Source organism: Apaloderma vittatum, unplaced genomic scaffold, assembly GCF_000703405.1.
Source record: "Apaloderma vittatum isolate BGI_N311 unplaced genomic scaffold, ASM70340v1 scaffold35576, whole genome shotgun sequence".
In the NCBI taxonomy this organism is placed as follows: Eukaryota; Metazoa; Chordata; class Aves; order Trogoniformes; family Trogonidae; genus Apaloderma; species Apaloderma vittatum.
Window position 1 is genome coordinate 8,207 of NW_009720716.1, and position 17,092 is coordinate 25,298.

General features: G+C 38.1%; 1 protein-coding gene across 1 annotated transcript in view; it reads right to left on the minus strand.

Annotated features, from left to right (window-relative positions):
* Positions 1-15,897: 15,897 nt before the first annotated feature.
* JUN (jun proto-oncogene) overlaps positions 15,898-17,092 on the minus strand; it is a gene marked incomplete at its 5' end in the record, with an annotated part of 1,517 nt that continues 322 nt past the window's right edge. The window contains one exon of the mRNA XM_009871098.1: positions 15,898-17,092. Within this exon, the coding sequence (XP_009869400.1) occupies positions 16,575-17,092 (518 nt within the window).

Consider the following 17,092-nt stretch of genomic DNA (forward strand, 5'->3'; position numbering starts at 1 on the left):
TTTCAAAATACAGCAGCTCATAATAATTCAGATATTTTGTTCTCTTTTCAATACAAGTCACAATGTTGTCCCAACACTATAGTACTATTTCCTCGAGTATAAACAAAGGTCCTGTTCAGCACTACACCCATGTAACGCAAAATGTTCTTTTTTTCCAAAGATTAGCATACACTGCTATGAAGTTCTCAACCTGAGGTACTTGTAACTGGCTAATACACCTCTGCAAAGTGCCACTGATGGCTGTAAACACTGACAGAGCAGGATGTCTCACTGGAGCAAGCTGTGGCAGTGAGACTTCACTCACATAACTCAGCCAGAGTAAGGTTTAGGATTGTTTTTCAGTTTGCCATGCATGGGTTAGTGAAGTTTAAGAAGAGTGACCATGCTGCTTAGAAAATATTTTTTGCTATCCAGGTTTTCAAATAATTATATTTAAGTATTTTCCAGAGTTCTTCATGGAATTACTTGGTACGTAGTTCTTTGTGAAGCTATATAGTACAGGTAGAAGGAAAAACTTTCTAATTTAGCTTCACAAAGCTAAAAAAAAGCAGTGTTCCTGTTTCAGAACATAATAAATAAAGTTGGTTTGGAACAAGCAGGAAAAAATGTTTGTGGTAATACAATGAAGTGTATATTTAGTTACTGCAACATTTATAATGCAAAGTAAAAGAAGAGAAACATTACAATTTTTGTGTCTAAGTGATGAGCATTAGTAGTTATTTGTTTTTATACATATTTATTCTGCAGTCTCTACTGTCACAAGCTTAATTTAAATTTAAGAACTGTTAATCTATTGACTAAATCTGAACACTAATACTGATTTTACTAATGAGGCGATACCATTTTCTAGTGAATTGGCTTGAAGTTGTATCAGTGTCACGATTTTTATCTTATAACTTTATAGGTTTTAATGTGTCCTTTCAAACCAATGCTAACAGAAAGCACTTATAGCAAAATGTTAGCCCTCATGTCATTAGCGTAAAAGTATTAAGTTACTAAATGCTGATGCAGCTTCAAGGATCAGTAAAACCAGAGAGGGCCAGAGTTTTTCTCCAAAACAGGCAGATTTTTTTTCCATTTTAAACCAAACAAGCCCCTGTGGTTTTGAGTCAGGAACATACACTTTGTCAGTGAAATCTTCCAGAAGGGAATACTTTATAGAGATTCTTCAACTGTTCAAGACCAAGATCTTCCTTACCTTCCCTGTGATCACTGGGCTAACCTTACTGGCAGCATTACTCCCAGAAGGTGAATATGGTGGTGCTGCTAGATGTCCCACAGAAGCCTTTTGGCCAAATTTGCTTTGTAGGTGTAATTTGTGAACGACGATTCTGAATTTATACCAGTACACAAGCAGAATTTTGGTTTTACTGTTTATAAAATGCCATAGATATGACTAGAGACTAACGTGACTTTGAAAGAAAATAATGTTTTGCCACATCATAATCCAGTTTTAATTGCTATTATTTTTGAAGTTATTACAGTTGGATGTCAAGCATCAGACACAGTACAGATATTTACATAAACAATGTCTTGCTAATGAAGTCTTCACACACACATTTTGAAATTTTGCCTTCTCTGAGGAATTCCTTTACAGTAAAACATATATAAATTTTACTATGTCAAAAGAATTTTCAGATCCATTTATTTTAATTCCATGGTTGTTTTTTTTTCCTTGTCTGAACTTGAAGAAATATAAAACTTTCTTCAATTCAGCGTGGAAAAAAGTATACATTTTTTTATTATTCCAGTGAGGAAAATTGTGTTTACTCTGTGAAAAATACAGTATATCTTCTGAATTAGCGAAGGTAAGCTTTATTTTCTAGTAAGAGTTGGGCCTGGCTGGGTCTAACTGGTTTTCCTGATAGACTCGCTTGTTTCTCTCTATACCTTGAAAATGGTTCATGTATTCCCTGCTCTCTGACCTTGGGAAGGTGGCTTTTTGTGAGTCCTTTAGATTTTTTTATTGTCGTAGTTTTATGGAAGACTGATAATAATTGGTACCATTTAGAAAAATTCTGTGCAAGCTTATTTGTGACCCTTGAGTGACTATAATTCCTACGTTAGTTCTTTGCTTCTCAGTTTTTTAGTAGCATTGTTCATTGCGGTATGGAAAAGCACGGCAACTCAGCATTAAGAAAGATTCCCTGACAGTGATATTTGAGCTTGTCTTCCTTACTTTTTCTTTGTCTAGAATTCTGTATTCAGAGAAGTTGATTGCAGTTATTTCATATTAAGTGCATAAAACAACTCTCATTTAAATTCTACTTGTCTGACTGCTCAGTTATCTATAACCAGTAAATCTTCACTATTCTATCTAAATCTCTCTATAGCACTTTCCTACTCTTAGGAAAATTAAGATTACTCAAGGGGCTTGCTTGTAAGCACATTCCTTTAAAAATTGGTACTTTGACCTTCCTTGGAAGCAGAAGTGAAAGATATGGAAGCATTTAATTTTTTTTTTCTGGTGAGCTTTTTTATCATTCAGTTTTACTCTATTGTGATCAACTGGTTAAAATCATCTTGGATTTGTAGTTTCTTTCAGCTTCTGTTTGTTGTACATCAAAATTAACTTTTGTAGTATAGCAATGCTAGAAAATCATAGGCATGTAATTGTTTCTTTTCTTACTAATGTTTTGATCTATTCACAATTCTGGTGAATACTTTTTGTTCAGTTTCACAGTATTTTTCATTGCTAGAGGGATTTCTGAGGCATATAGAGTTGTTTGTTTCACATGTTATCTCCTCTTTCCAGTTCTGACAGCTTCCCTGTCTTCTGTGTGAATCCTCTGCCTTCGACTGACTATTTTGGTTCCTCCAGAATTTGTGTCTTCTTGTATGTCAGGATCTGGATTCCTGCACCTCACATGAGTTGCAGTTCAGCAAAGTATATAACTATACATCTAACTATAGAGAGGTACCTCGGTAGACTGCAAGTTTGACTCCCAGAAACTTAGTAGGACGTTAGCACCTATCTTTTTCTGAATTCTGAATTAAGCTTTAGCACTAAGGAATTGATTAATTGGAGTGTTGAGTTAGGACCTCAGCTATCCTCCTGTCTGTTTGACACTGTGAGAAATACCATTGTTGATTTGGATAGTTCTCTAAATCACAAAGTCATGACAACTCCTCCAGATTCATGGTGTTTGCTTTCCTTGGCATATCCCAAAAACATCCTTCTCTGTGCAGCTGCACCTGTGATATTCCAGCAGCACTCTTTGTTCCCAAGCCATTATGTCTTCCTACTCAAATTTCCATTCAAAGAGTGATTCATGCAGCAGGGGAAAGGCATGACCTAGCTGCCCCCTCAGTTTCCATCGCTTTGCAAATCATGTGCAGTCACATCTGAACTGGAGCTTTCATTTCAGACTTCTCTATTCCCAATCCTGGAACTAATTCTTTTATTCTTTACTCCTGCACCAGAGAAATGTTTGCTGCATAAAGAGGCTTTTTAAAAAAGAAACCAAACTAGCTTTGGTCATAGGAGCAACAAAAACACATCAGCAAGGATTTTCTTCCCGCTAGGAATGCCTTTTCTCTCAGCAGATGAGTTCATATGGTTGTTACCTGTGCCATAGCTACTAGGCAGACAAAGCACAAGTTTGACTCATTCTACCAGCATCCTCTTTTTTTTAATAATAGCTTTCAAATTCTGAATGTTTGGTTCTAATGTCCAGCTGGAGAGAATTCCATGCCTCCACCAACAATCTGGACAAGAGCTGCATGCTCTTCAGACATTCTTTCTAATGCTTTTGATACCTTCCATTGTCCCCTGGACCATTTTCTTCTTCATCTTTTGTTACTATCTTAAGCCTTTTTGTGTCTCCTCTTGAACCATTATTCCTCTGTCATCAAACCCACTCGTGTACAACTTCTGTCTCCTTTATTGTGCAGTAGAAGCATTCCCTATTTAAGAAAGTTGTTAAAGTTTGATTTTTTGTTTGTTTGTTTGAATTTTCCCTTGCCTGAGTAGCAGTTCTGGGTTTACAAGACTGTCAGGATTAAATCATGTTCCCTGAGACTTTTGGGACTCCTGCCAGTGGCATGGAAGATGCTGAAGAGGCATCAAGACCCATCGTAGTCTACCTGTAGGTGTATTTTCTGCTGTTACAGTTCCCAGTGAAGCAAACTCTTTGGCTCAATATGTGTAGTGTAATAGTACACAAAATAGTTATATGCCTGCTAAGGATCTTAGAAGACCCAGATTAAGGAAAGAATAGTGATTTTAACAAGTACTTGTGCAGTGAATTAGCTACCATAAGTAAAGAGGTGAGCTAGACAATCAACCTTCTTTTTCCCCATGTGTTGCATGACATAGTGAAAGCTTAGTTTCAGCTAAAAGTTAGTATAGCATCATGAAAATGGGATCAGTAAGAAGGGATATGCTAGCAACAGTTCAAGCTATAGTAAAACTTCATGTTTACTTAAATAAAATATCACTATTTTAAAATTATCTGAAGCGGCCAGAGCTTGCAATAGAATTCAGAGCAAACTTGCTAGAGAGTATGTACGACCATGGCATGCTTGCTAGAAATATTGGCAAATTAACTTAACTGTAACAGATTATATTTCAGATTTGCACTTTTCATGTTATTTTGGTTTGGTACTTGCATTACTTTCTTTTTGAAACTTTTAAATCCAAAACTATTAAACATTGTTTGCACCCTGTAGGCTTGCTTTTTGTTAATTTTGCATTAATAAGGTTGCATTGCTGTTACCTAGATGTGACTTTCAGTTTTGTGTGGATTGGCACCAAAACCACCAAGATGGTAGTTTGTTCCCCCTTCCCCCCTTTTACTCAGTGGCATAATTTCCATCCAACAAAGCTTTTCAAAAATAAGGAAGGAAAGGGCCTTCCTGTACAAGCTTCCTGTGAATCCCATCCAGATATAAAAGACTTGTGTAAAAGCTTGGCAGGCAATCCCAGCATATGCCACTTAGTGACTTCCGTATTTTATGCTATCATTCCACGTACAGCAAATGAATCTGAAAACCAGAGTAATTTCCATTCATGTTTGAATAAGAAATTTTAAATGATAAATTTCCTATCTGTGTATAACGCCCACATTTTAAATTAAAAGTTTTGAATGCTGATAGCATTAGTCATAGGAAATCCTGTATGAACATCCAGCACTGAAGTTGGACCTTCCCCTAGATCACACCATAAAAGGAGTATGCAGGAAAACATTTTGTTACTTTTTAAATACTGCGTTGATTTTTAACCTCGTACATGCCATTGCCTCTAGTATGACAGTGCTTTTTTTTTTCTAATGCCCATTTGCCTGTCATTAAAATGGTATTGGAAAAACTACGTATTTCAATGCTAAAATTTTCTGTATTCTAGTATGTCAACAGCATTTTGTAGATATATATATGTAAGTATACACCCTCTTCCATGAACACCAGTAGTCTTCAGTATATGCTTTTAGAAGAAAATTAATTTGAAGATAAATTATTGGTTTAGAATATTACATTGGATATAAGGGAACTGAGTGCTTCTAATAGCAGGATGTAGAATTTCTTTTTCGTTGCATATATATGGTTCATCCTTATACCAATATATTGCATAAAATAATATGTACCGCATAAGTGTTTCAAAATATTCTGTGAAAAAATGTTGGTGTTCACAGAAGCACAGGAAAACCTTCAACACTCAGGCTTTGCTGTGTGCAGTTATGCTGGTTAACCCACCCACGTGCCCCCACCGCCCCCAGAGCTGGGGCAGGAGGCTGGGATGTGAGCGTGCGGTTTGGCTGCCCCACAGCGCGTGGGGCTGGCACGGGGTGCTGCTGTTGGTCTGTGACCTTGGGGAGAGGATGTAGAGACCTGTCACCTGTCCTCTTTGGTGATTTTTGTTAGAAAGGTGTCAAGCAACTGAATAGCGATTGGCAGAGGTAAAACTTTAAGGGAGGTGAATCGGTTTACATTCATTCTGTGTTCCCGAGATACACGCTGTCTTGGATAAAAGTGAGGCAAAATAGCAGGTTACTAGAGACAGCAATTCATGTGCAATTTCGGAGCTATGGGTGTGAATGGCAGTGGGACTGCCACTGTGCTCAGAGGAGGATTAACTGGACACGAGCTTCAGTGTCAGCAGTATGTTACTACCTTAAAGAACAAACTGGTACCACGATGCTGAGAGGGCAAATATATTCATATTCACATATTAATTACCAGCTTCAAACAAACTGCATAGCTCAGTAAAAAATGGAAAGCTAAAAATGCCACATAACTTTCTAAATTAAACTATATCATGGTCAAGGCGTGAAAGTAACATATTCAGCAATGTTGCACAGGAACATTTTCACGTTACATGGGTGAACCAACTTTGATAGTTTCTTTGTCTTTATTTAAAAGCAGCCATCCCACAATGGACATTATATCCCTTTAAAAAAAAAATCCTAGAGTACCATTTTCATTGGAAAATCCCACACATGTTGAGTTAATGTGGAGCAGCTGGCTTAAATTAAGGTTTCAGCCTTAAGGAAGGAATCCCAGAGCATAAAGTATCAAATAATATCTAAATTCAAGAATAAGATGAGGCTTGTGATGTTAGGTGTGGCAAGCATATACTAGACAAATGAACTTAAAGAACCATAGCTTTTTTTATAATGCTGTGAATCTTAGTACTCCAATTTTAGATCAAAATACAGCAGTGTTTAAATAGTTTAATATAGTTTAATAAATGAAGCAAAATTTATTTTAATATAGCATTGTTCATGTGTGAGAGGCTTTCGATTATGCAAATATTGATGGATGACAATAAAAGAATTAGAAAGCAGGTAACATTTTCAGTATCTGAGAGGTCTACTTTTATTCTGACTCTTCCATTTAAGAGCCTTTCATTGTTGGAGTTTTATCATTATAAATAATAATTTTTGGTTGCGTAGGCAAAAGTGATAATTTTTACTGGCTACATGGAGAGTTTCAGGTTGATTCCAACCTATACTTACACAACTCTCTCTTAATTCCTAGACTCATGGAGTCATAGAGTCATTTAAATCAGAGTGTAGAACTCCATGAAGTCGGTATTATTATGAAGATTCAAACCAGAGGGAGAATTTAGGCCAAGACATAGTTCTTTGGTTTGGGGCTTTTTGGTTTTGAATTTTAAGCCAAGGCCTTGACTGCCTGGAAGAAGAAGATTTAAATTCAGTGCTTCTCTTTTGCACAGTAGATCTCCCTTGTGCTCCACACAACAAACAGATATGAAAAATCATGTGTGGGACTATGAAGCTCATGTAAAGCTGTAGGTGGAATTTAAATTCATTGCTTCTGCTATCATCTGATATAAGCTGAACCCCAGAGACACAGAGGAATCTGGTTTTATTTTCGTATGTTAATTGCTAGGTCTTGCTTTTTCTTGTTTCTGCACAGTTATATGAGATTTATTTCTTCTGAATGCCCTTACATCAACTACTTCCAGCAAAGAAGTTCGACCCTCCTAAAGAGTCAGGGAAAGGTTAAGAGTGTTAGTAATGGGCTTTCATTGATCGGTGGACCTGCACTTCTGTACTGTGTTCTGGTCTGTTCTCCCTAGTGGCGAGTAGTAGGACAAGGGGAAATGGCCTTAAATTGCACCAGGGGAGATTCAGGTTAGATTTTAGGAAGAATTTCTTTACTGAAAGAGTTGTCAGGCATTGGAACAGCCTGACCAGAGAGGTGGTTGAGTCACCATTCCTGGAGGTGTTTAAAAGAAGGGTAGATGTTGCATTGAAGGACATAGTTTAGTGGTGTTGATCTGGCTAGGAAAATGTTGGACTTGATCTTGAAGGTCTCTTCCAGCTGAAACTGTTCTATGATTCTGCCATTCTGTGATGGGCAGTGTGTTGCCAAAGGGGGATGACATTAGTATTTCCTTCTTAGATTGGACTGTGGACATGTCAAAACACTCTAGAACTGAATTTCAGGAGAGAATACCATTAGAAAGGTTACAGAAAATCAGGTGGCACTATGCTTCAACTGTCTTCCTAATTTGTAACATACTTGGGAATTGACCTGTTTCTAACAGAAAACTTCATGAAATCTTTCCTTCCCTGAGCCCATTGCTTTGTTGCTTTGGTCACTGTACTTTGTCATTGTTAACTTTAGTATTTGATTGGAAATACAACTGGTTTTGCTAATAGCAAATAGGTATTCCTGGTACCAACAGCGAGAGCATGTTGTTAACCGAGTTGCCACATTCAACTCACAGGCACATAACCAAGGAAGCAAGAACAGTTAATGTTAAGTGAAGAAGCAAGCCTTTCTTATATTGCCAGTCCACTAAAAAACACAGAAGCAGTTTCTATCAGGTGAACAGAAGGGGCCAAGGAGATAGCTTCAAACTAATTTTTGGGTGTGCTAGTATGTTTTGTGAGTAAATTCAAAACAGACATGGAAGCCAGCATCAGGGGCATGTGCAAAAAATTCCATTTATAAGGTTTTGAATAATAACCTCGCTGCCCTCTTAAATAGTTTGAAATATATATGCATAAAGTTAGTCATCTAACAAAAACAGTTTCATAAGCAGGTATACTAAGGACTCACAGTTCTCGTTTAAGTTAATGGGTGCATGAAAAATGTTCACTGTGAAAGTCAAACCACATTTTTATACATTTGTCCATATGGGAAGTTAGCTTGTTTAACCAAAAGTGTGAATTCAAATTAAGGTAGTAACCGTGGTGCAAAAATGCCCAAGCAGACTTTGCAATGTAATTTAATTTGGGACGAATGATTTTAAGAGTTCTGACTCAGTCTCTGGTAATTTGAAGATTACTGGTGAGCATTTCTTTCAGAAGATACCACATCCCTACTGCTATACTGCATTTATGCTCTATCTCCCCTATTGCCCCCATCATTCCAGGTGTTTGTAGAGATGCAGCATCAACAGAATAAGGGTAGCAATGCAGATCAAAATAGATACGCTGCAATATTCCAGAAAGCACTACCAGCACAAATGAGGGAGTGGAAAAGAAGAGGCAAAGGAGAAGGGAAAAGGTGGCTGCTTAGGCTGGCACCGATGAGAAAGAACTGCTTACACACATCAAAGCTTAGCTCCCTGATGCCGGGAGGTGGATCTGTCCGTGCTCGCCTGGCAGCAGCAGCCCTTGTAGCAGTAGTGGCCAACTGTTCAGCTACAGCTGTCCTCAAACTGGCATATAAACTTAAACTGCTTTGTGGGTAGCTTCTTAAAACACCACAGCTAAAGCTACCCAAGGTCATGCAGTAAAGCCCCAAGTTATGTGAAAATCAGTAAAGTAAGGCTGTGCGTACAGTTTGAAACCATCAATTTTTAAAAGCTAGAGCTGTGTCACTTTCTTAGGAAAATAAAAGTTTGGTCTGAGGCTAAGCAAATTCCTGATAAGAAAAAAAGTCTCTTGGGACAAAATGCTTTGCCCTTGCTCATTTTCTTTCTTTCTTTCTCTCTGCTCTGTGGAAATTCTGACATCCCTGTTTCCCAGCATAAGAAAAAACTATGATGTTTAAACATGTTTTCTTTCTAATGTTTTTCAGTGGTCTGACTTCCAAAACTGGTATATCCAGCAGCATTAGGACTTATGCTGCTTTTTGGTAACTGTCAATCAGTATTTTGAGAAAGAACCAAATTTGTCAACTTGATTGTTACTTTCACAAAATTACACAGAAACAGAAGCCGTCAAAAGTTGTGAAGCTTAGGGGCACTTCCCTAAATACAGTAAGCTCAGGTGGTTTGGGGAGTGCAGAAGTGGGAAATAAAATTCAGAAGTCTCTATTCAAGCTAATGTATTAAAAGCCTAGATTAGTCTGCATAGAGAAAAGCAGCTTGCCTTTTCACAGATCACAGCCCTGAAAACCCATGTAATGGTAAATTAGACAAAGATGTGCTGCTCCTCTCAGTGTAGTGCTGGAAAGATGCTGGTTAGAAATCTTTGCTTCATGGAGAGGGATCCTGGGGAAAGACCGCTAAATTCTGCTTATATTTCATCATTTAAAGAGGGAAACTTTACTGTTAACTTTCCAAGCACTAGCTTTGGTCAATAATGTGCTGTAGACTAACTTGTACTGTCAGTCCTGAACTCAGCTATACCCGCTTTGTAGCTTCACATAGTTTTTATGTAATATTGCATGTAAAAGCACATTGTTAGAAATAATTTATCTGGTTCAGTCAGGAAGCAGGGAGAATGGACAATCTGTATGACAGCAAAGCCCAACAAGAAAACTAGAGAGAGATTTTTTGCCTTGATAATTTGAGGGGGTTTTCTCCCCTTCAGGTATTTGGGTGAGACACTTGGTGATAATTTAGCATGATAAGGATGATATCTTGACTGGGCCCCTGAGACATTACTGGAGGGTTCGTAGTAAATCTTATTTTAATGACTTCTTGCAAGGAGTTTTGAACATTTAGTGTTGGGGGATACCTTGGTGTTTGTGTAGGGGAAAAAAGGTGTACATTAAGCATATGATGCAGTAGAGTAAAACTTTACATATGGAAATTTGTTCATCACTAACACGTGGTAGATGTTTGCAGAACTTTCCTGTTTAGTAAAAGAAAGTGTCTCCTGACTCTAATCACATAATCATTACACCCTGGTTTCATCCTATCCCACTAGAGGCTCCTAAATTAAAAAAGTAGACTGCTGAGGCATAGGCACTTCCAATTGCAATTTACTTTACCCAAATCACTCTGAAGAGGTCCATGCTTTTCTGTTAAATGTTAAGGAGAACCTGTGTGCCTCCTAACCTAGATAACTTACTTAGGTGTTAGGAGTTAAACTAAGTCCTGAGCTGTATCTTTAAAGTGTTATGGCTGTATTTAAAAAGGAACGTTTTGTGTTTGACCTCTCAAGGTGAAACTAAAACAACAACCAGAGCTTGCAAAGTGGATGCAGCAGCTCACAATTTTTACTAGTGTTAAAAGTTCTAAAACTACTTTTGGACACAAATGAAAATTAACTTTTCATAGTTGCCAAGGTGCTTTGATTTGCCATCACCCAGAGGTCAGCAGCTTTGACAATTGCATTACTTAAAATAGGTGGGCTCCACTTTGGTGGTGCTAGGCCATGTTTTTAAACCTACCAGTAATCCAGTCATTCAAAACTTCTTAAATTATCTCTTTTCAAGATAAGTGCTAGGTGAATGGCTTTGTGAGTTTGAATAGCAACATTCACTGGATTATGCCTGCATCATGCATGTTTTCATTACTTGTGATCTGAGATGTAAAAGGGCAAGCTAACAGCGGACATCTAAGTCATGCCCACTAATTCATCACTGTGGATGAGAATCTGGAAAAACTGTCATGGACGCTTGGTTTTGAACCCTTTTGTGTCCTCTGAGTTAACAGGTTATTCTATTATTGAAGTGATGCAGGATCTCCACTGCAACGGGTAGGATTATTTTACGAATTCAGGGAAGCTGTTAAAATTAATTTTATTTTTTTTTAGTACTTTGCATAATAGTGGCTTTCATTTGAAGACTTCTAGCTACTACGCTGTCTGAGCAGAGGCTCCTGTTGCAGGCATCGGTGCAGCTTGTTCCAGCACTGTTTGCTTTTGAGCTCCATCTGCTGGAATTGTGTCCTGTTTCCCACATCTTTGGTATTATGCTGTCAGGTTTCACAGGGATTGGTTTTAATGTAAGAGAATAAGGAACAAAGTTCACAGCTCAGAGGAATTTCTAGCAAATTGTTTGTGCTTTTGTTTAATGAATTAACCTAAAGATTGCTTGGAGAATACAAGGCTCAAAACACAATATATTTGGGAGACTGAGGAAAAGAAATACTAGTTCTTCCTCCACTTTTGTTTACAAAGTTTGTTTCTAGGTATTTTACAGAAATTTGAATTAATCAGGTCAGTCATAACCTATGAAGTTCTGTATTTCAAAAATAGGTTACTTTACAACTTTTTCTGAATTAGTTGTTTTGTTTTGTTTTCCCCTAAGGTCTGTTGTTATTCTATAACTAAGAAAAACAACAGTGTTTTCAATATTTAATTAACTTTAAAAAAAGCCATTCTTCCCCATTGTTACTGTGTTTCTAGTATTTCAGAATATTTAAGGACAGAAGGGACTGTGATGAATGTCTAATTTGATTTTTGTAGTTCCATTGTTCCCTGACAAAAATGTACTGCAAAGAATAATGTGCAAAATTGAAAAAGAGAGCCCTGCTGTGCAAAACCACCCTGAAACTGTTTAAGTAGTCAGAGGCTTTCATGGTAAATTATATAATGACTGTCTACAAGTTTTCTTTGTAAGAAGCACCATTCTCTGCTCAGAAGATACATTATAATGTTCACATCAACAGTAATGTATGTGTATAGAATTAGGATTGCCACCAGTCCCTGGATGCAGACACTGGTGTTGGCAGTGCGTGTAATTCTAGAGAACAAGCACTCCTCTGGAAGAGTTACCTTCTCAAAGAGCATAGTACCTATGTTTTGAATTTTTCTTTTCTTTAACTGGAAGGCTAATAGTACCTTTCTTCTCCCTGTCCCTAATGCTAGATGTTACTAATGTGTATTCTCTTTCATAACAGGTTTGTGTCTACAGTAATCTCAAATATTATTTCCTTGCTGTCCATCTGCCTGTCAGCAATATTTTGTGTTCGCTTATGATGTATGCACCTTTTTTTTTCTACAAGGCAAACTTTGCCTGAACTGGTTTTAGTTTCTTGATGTGGGTAACTATATGCTGTGATACTTAAGTCTTGGGAACAGGGGTAGAGAAAGAACAGAGAAAGTGCTGGGCTTGATATTAAAGATAAGTGTTCTCTTTTTTTTTTTTTTCAATTCTGCCTTGTACTTTTCATGGACATGGCACACCGCACTCTGTGGTGTACTCCATTGATGCCCAAGCTTGTTCTAGCCTGAGCTGGTCCATCTGCCTCCGCAGTCTGTTAAGTAATGCTGCCCTGGCTAACCTCTGAGCCTCGGTCAGGGTTACTCACTCAGGCAGAGCACGGGGCTCATCCAGCTGTATAACTTCCAATTTTGCCACTGGTTCAGGCTCCACACTCCACCGCGCAGTGTCCAGATGTGCTGGGTGGTACTCGGTAAACGATGTAAGCCTGCTCTGCGGTAACCTGGGCACCTGTAAGTTGGATTCTTTGCTTCCTGCAGAGTTGTAGGAATATGGTCGTTAATGCATATGCAGCAATGTACTTCATTGAAAAGCCTATTTACTTTTTCAGAAAGTGATTATTATAATGGATTTCTTAGGCTTCTGCATGGGACAAAACTGTCAGTCATTTTTCACATAGGTTTGGAGGGATATTGTCTGTATTTCCTGATGGTTTCCTATAAAATGGGAAGATAGCTAAGGTGTCTCTTGGTCACTGGACTTCATTGTTCAATGAGCACGCGCTGCCTTGTGCTGGTATTTAAAGTGCCGTATTTTGTGATCGGTACTTTTTAGACCTACAGAGATGTAGGCAATAGAAGGATTGGGACTCTACTAGTAACTGCTGCTGTGTTCTAAGATTGAAACTGGCTGGTATGTTCTCTTTACCACTGTAGAGTAAGTTCGATTGTTGCTGTTATTTCTGTAATGACAAGTACTTCCGATTTAAAATTATTCAGTGAGTAATCATGGTCCAACCCCCTTTGTAGCTCACTTCTGTTCATGGGATAGAAGTGTGAGGTTTTTGTTGGTTTTAGTACTGACCCAAATTATAATTAATATTCCCATGTCCCAAACATGTCATTCTGATTAGAGGCTCTTTGCCCAGGCATTTCTGTGTAGCCTGCCCTGTTTGAAACCCTGCCTTTTTCTGACTTCACTTCCTGAATCCGTTGACAACACTCACAGCCAAACAAAATACATGTTCACAATGCTGTTATTTGCAAAATATTCCCTTGTGAGTACAGCTGGGGCAACAAAAAGCGAGTTTCTCTCTGAATGTCAGAGAGAGCTGACTATTCCTTATAGAAGTAAGGGACATAGTATATTAGGTAATTTTAATATTGGCAGATAAGTAAGTGTTAAAACTTTGCATTTCACCATGTGCAAATACACACAACTGTAATTAACGACGTGTGTGTATTGATCACAGGGTGATCTAGTCATATCTAAAGAGTGCTGAGTTTTAATCTCTGCTGGAGTGAACCAGATAGCAACAGGCTCCTAGCCCACCACACTGTTTACAAAACAGATGGATGTGGAAGGAATATAAACTTGCTTTGCCCTGTCTTAGGCCTGATCCTCAAATGAGTTGTGGGACTCAAGAAAGGTTTCATCTAAATCACCCCTCTTCTCCTAGTGAAACTGCATAACTGGTGCTAAAAACCACCCTGCTTGATGGGAGATTCTCTGACGATACCAGGACTCCTGAGCTGGACCGAGTCAAGGTGACTTGTGTCACAGAAACCAAATGATTTGACAATGTCCACTTAACAAGCAGAGCTATTAGTAATTTTCTTGCCTATGCCACAGAATGTCATACTTGAGAGAGAAAACGTAACTGCAGTGCTAAATGTCTGTGTGTGTATTAGGATAGGGTGGAGCAGGCTGTCACTCAGCTGTATTTAATTAACATAGTATTTTATATAATGTATTTATTTTTACGTAATTAGGTGATTAAGCAAAAAGCTTGCTAGTAACATCTATTCCATAACGCAGCACTGTTGAGAGTTAAAATATGCACCTTTGCAGGTAATTAATCTCCTTGCCCTGCTTATTTTGCTAGTTGGCACTTGCCAAATCCCTGTAAAACCACACCCAGCAGTGCTGTGTATTATCCCTCTTCTGTCTATTCCTACATATGGTCAAAATCAACTTACCTTCCGGGTTGCTGACATCAGCAAAATGTACTCTTGGCAAACTATAGTATCCTCCTAGTAACCCTTTGTTTGGTTGGTGTTGTTACAATTGTATTCCTCTGACAGCAGCAAACACCATCTAAACAGTGCCTACCTTGACACTTGGATTGTGATGTGGAAGGAGATTACCATATTATCATATTTTAACCATTAAAGCAATGCCTCACATTATAAAATGATTATAATATGGGGAAGAAAAAAAGTTAGAGGAAAGATACTTCTCTGATTCCTGTAAGGAACTGATCTGTTCCAAGTTTCAGGGTATCATTTTGGTAACAGTAAAGGTATGTATCTCCAATTATCTAGTCATCTAGTGCAGTCGCTTCAATTAAAATTCTGCTTATTCCTTATTATGATTATAGGAATAAAGAGAAAAGACATTTTTAAGAGTGCCTTCTCTAAATTAGCATTCACTAATAATGAATTTGTAATATTTTCCTGCTGTCTTTAATAGCATCTATTTCCCCTTAGCTGTTTGGCTTTACATAGCAAGCAGGAAAACATCTGGTCTCCCTTCAAATATATTCTTAAATTAAATGAATCGGGTAGTGTTGAAATTGTTGAGTATACTAACTGTACCTCACCCTTCAACGAGTTAAGTTTCTAAGGTATATATTTATATAGCCATTGTATTAAATACAGCAGCACTGTCATAAATATTAACAAACAAGGATTACCTCCTAGGAACACAGGGATAAAGGTGAATGTTTTTGGTTTTGAAGTCTACAATTTTTTTTTTTTAAATACAACCACTTACCTAATCTTGAGGGCATTAATTTAATAAAAAGCCTGTCAGATCAAGTAGCCAGTTGCTCCAATTATGGAACAGTTTCATGGACTGGCTTTCCACCCCTCTGCAACCTTTTAAAAGCATCTAAACTAGGACACTAGAATATGGCAGGCAAGCTAGTCAAGTTACAATAGGGAGCTACAGCTTCAAGACAACTCAAAAAAGTTGTATTAGTTTAGCAATCAGGATCTAACTTCTCTCTCTTCTCACACGTTCTCCAGGACATGCCTGTAGTTACAGAGCAAGTTTAACATAATCCCTACCCGTAAGCGTTCAGCATAAATAGCATTTTCCCAACTCAGGTACTAGCCAAAAAAAAAAAATGTGAGGGGGAAATGCATTTTAATTATTTTATTTTTCTTAAATATAATAGAACCTTCTAGAATTTTTCCAGAAACAGAAACATTAAAAAATTATACTTTATTACAAATGGTAAACTCAGAGTACTAAAAAAAAAATGCCTCTTATTTACAAACAATACTGGGCAGTGCCCAAATAAACAACATAAAAATAACTTACAAAGTCATGAAGTAGTTTATTGACATTAATCAACTTTCATAAAATAAAATAAAAAAAATATGTACATACACAATTTACTTGAAGGCAGGCAGAATAGTTCTTTTTTGTTTATCAGCCTCCCACACACCTCCCTCCCACTTTGTGTTTTTTCTTTTTTCCTTAAGTAATACTACATAAAGCAATCTACAGTTTCTATTGCAGTTTAACCTTTAATACTGAATGATCATTGATTGTTAGGTCCATGCAGGTCTTGGTCAATGTTAAACGAAGATCTGACATCTCATCTGAGCAGGAACAGCACTTCTCGGAGCAGTGCTGGCCGCTTCGCTGCTAACTCAAACTGAAGGCTTGCCAGTCTTTCCACACATGCGCTTTGCAGAGCACAGGCAGGACTCAGCCTTTCAGCTTTTACCATTAGCTTTATGCATCTGCCACTTGTGTTTTTTCGTTTCAGTTATACCACAATATCACAGTCCTCGTTTAAGACAGTCTCTTCAAAACGTTTGCAACTGTTGTGTTAGCATTAGCTGGCACCCGCTGTTGACATGGTTCATGACCTTCTGCTTAAGCTGTGCAACCTGTTCTCTGAGCATGTTGGCAGTAGATGCCAGCTCTGAGTTCTGGGCTTTCAAAGTTTTCACTTTTTCTTCCAACCTGGCAATCCTTTCCAACTTCCTTTTCCGGCATTTGGATGCCGCGATTCTGTTTCTCATGCGTTTTCTCTCAGCTTTGATTCTCTCCTGTGACTCCATGTCAATAGGGGACAGGGGAGGAGTTTCCCCTGGCATTTCGGGTACAGTCTGAGGCTCTTCTTTCAAAGCCTGAAGCCTGGGATGCTGCACGGGCATCTGGGGGTTTATGTGATGCTGTGGTGCGTAGCCCATGTTGTTTGTGTTGTAGTTCGGCGCGGAGTTGAGCGCGTTGGGGTTGAAGTTGCTGAGATTGGCGTACACCGGGGGCTCGCTGTGCAAATTCGTATTGAAGCTGCTGCTGCCAGCCATGGAGGACACAG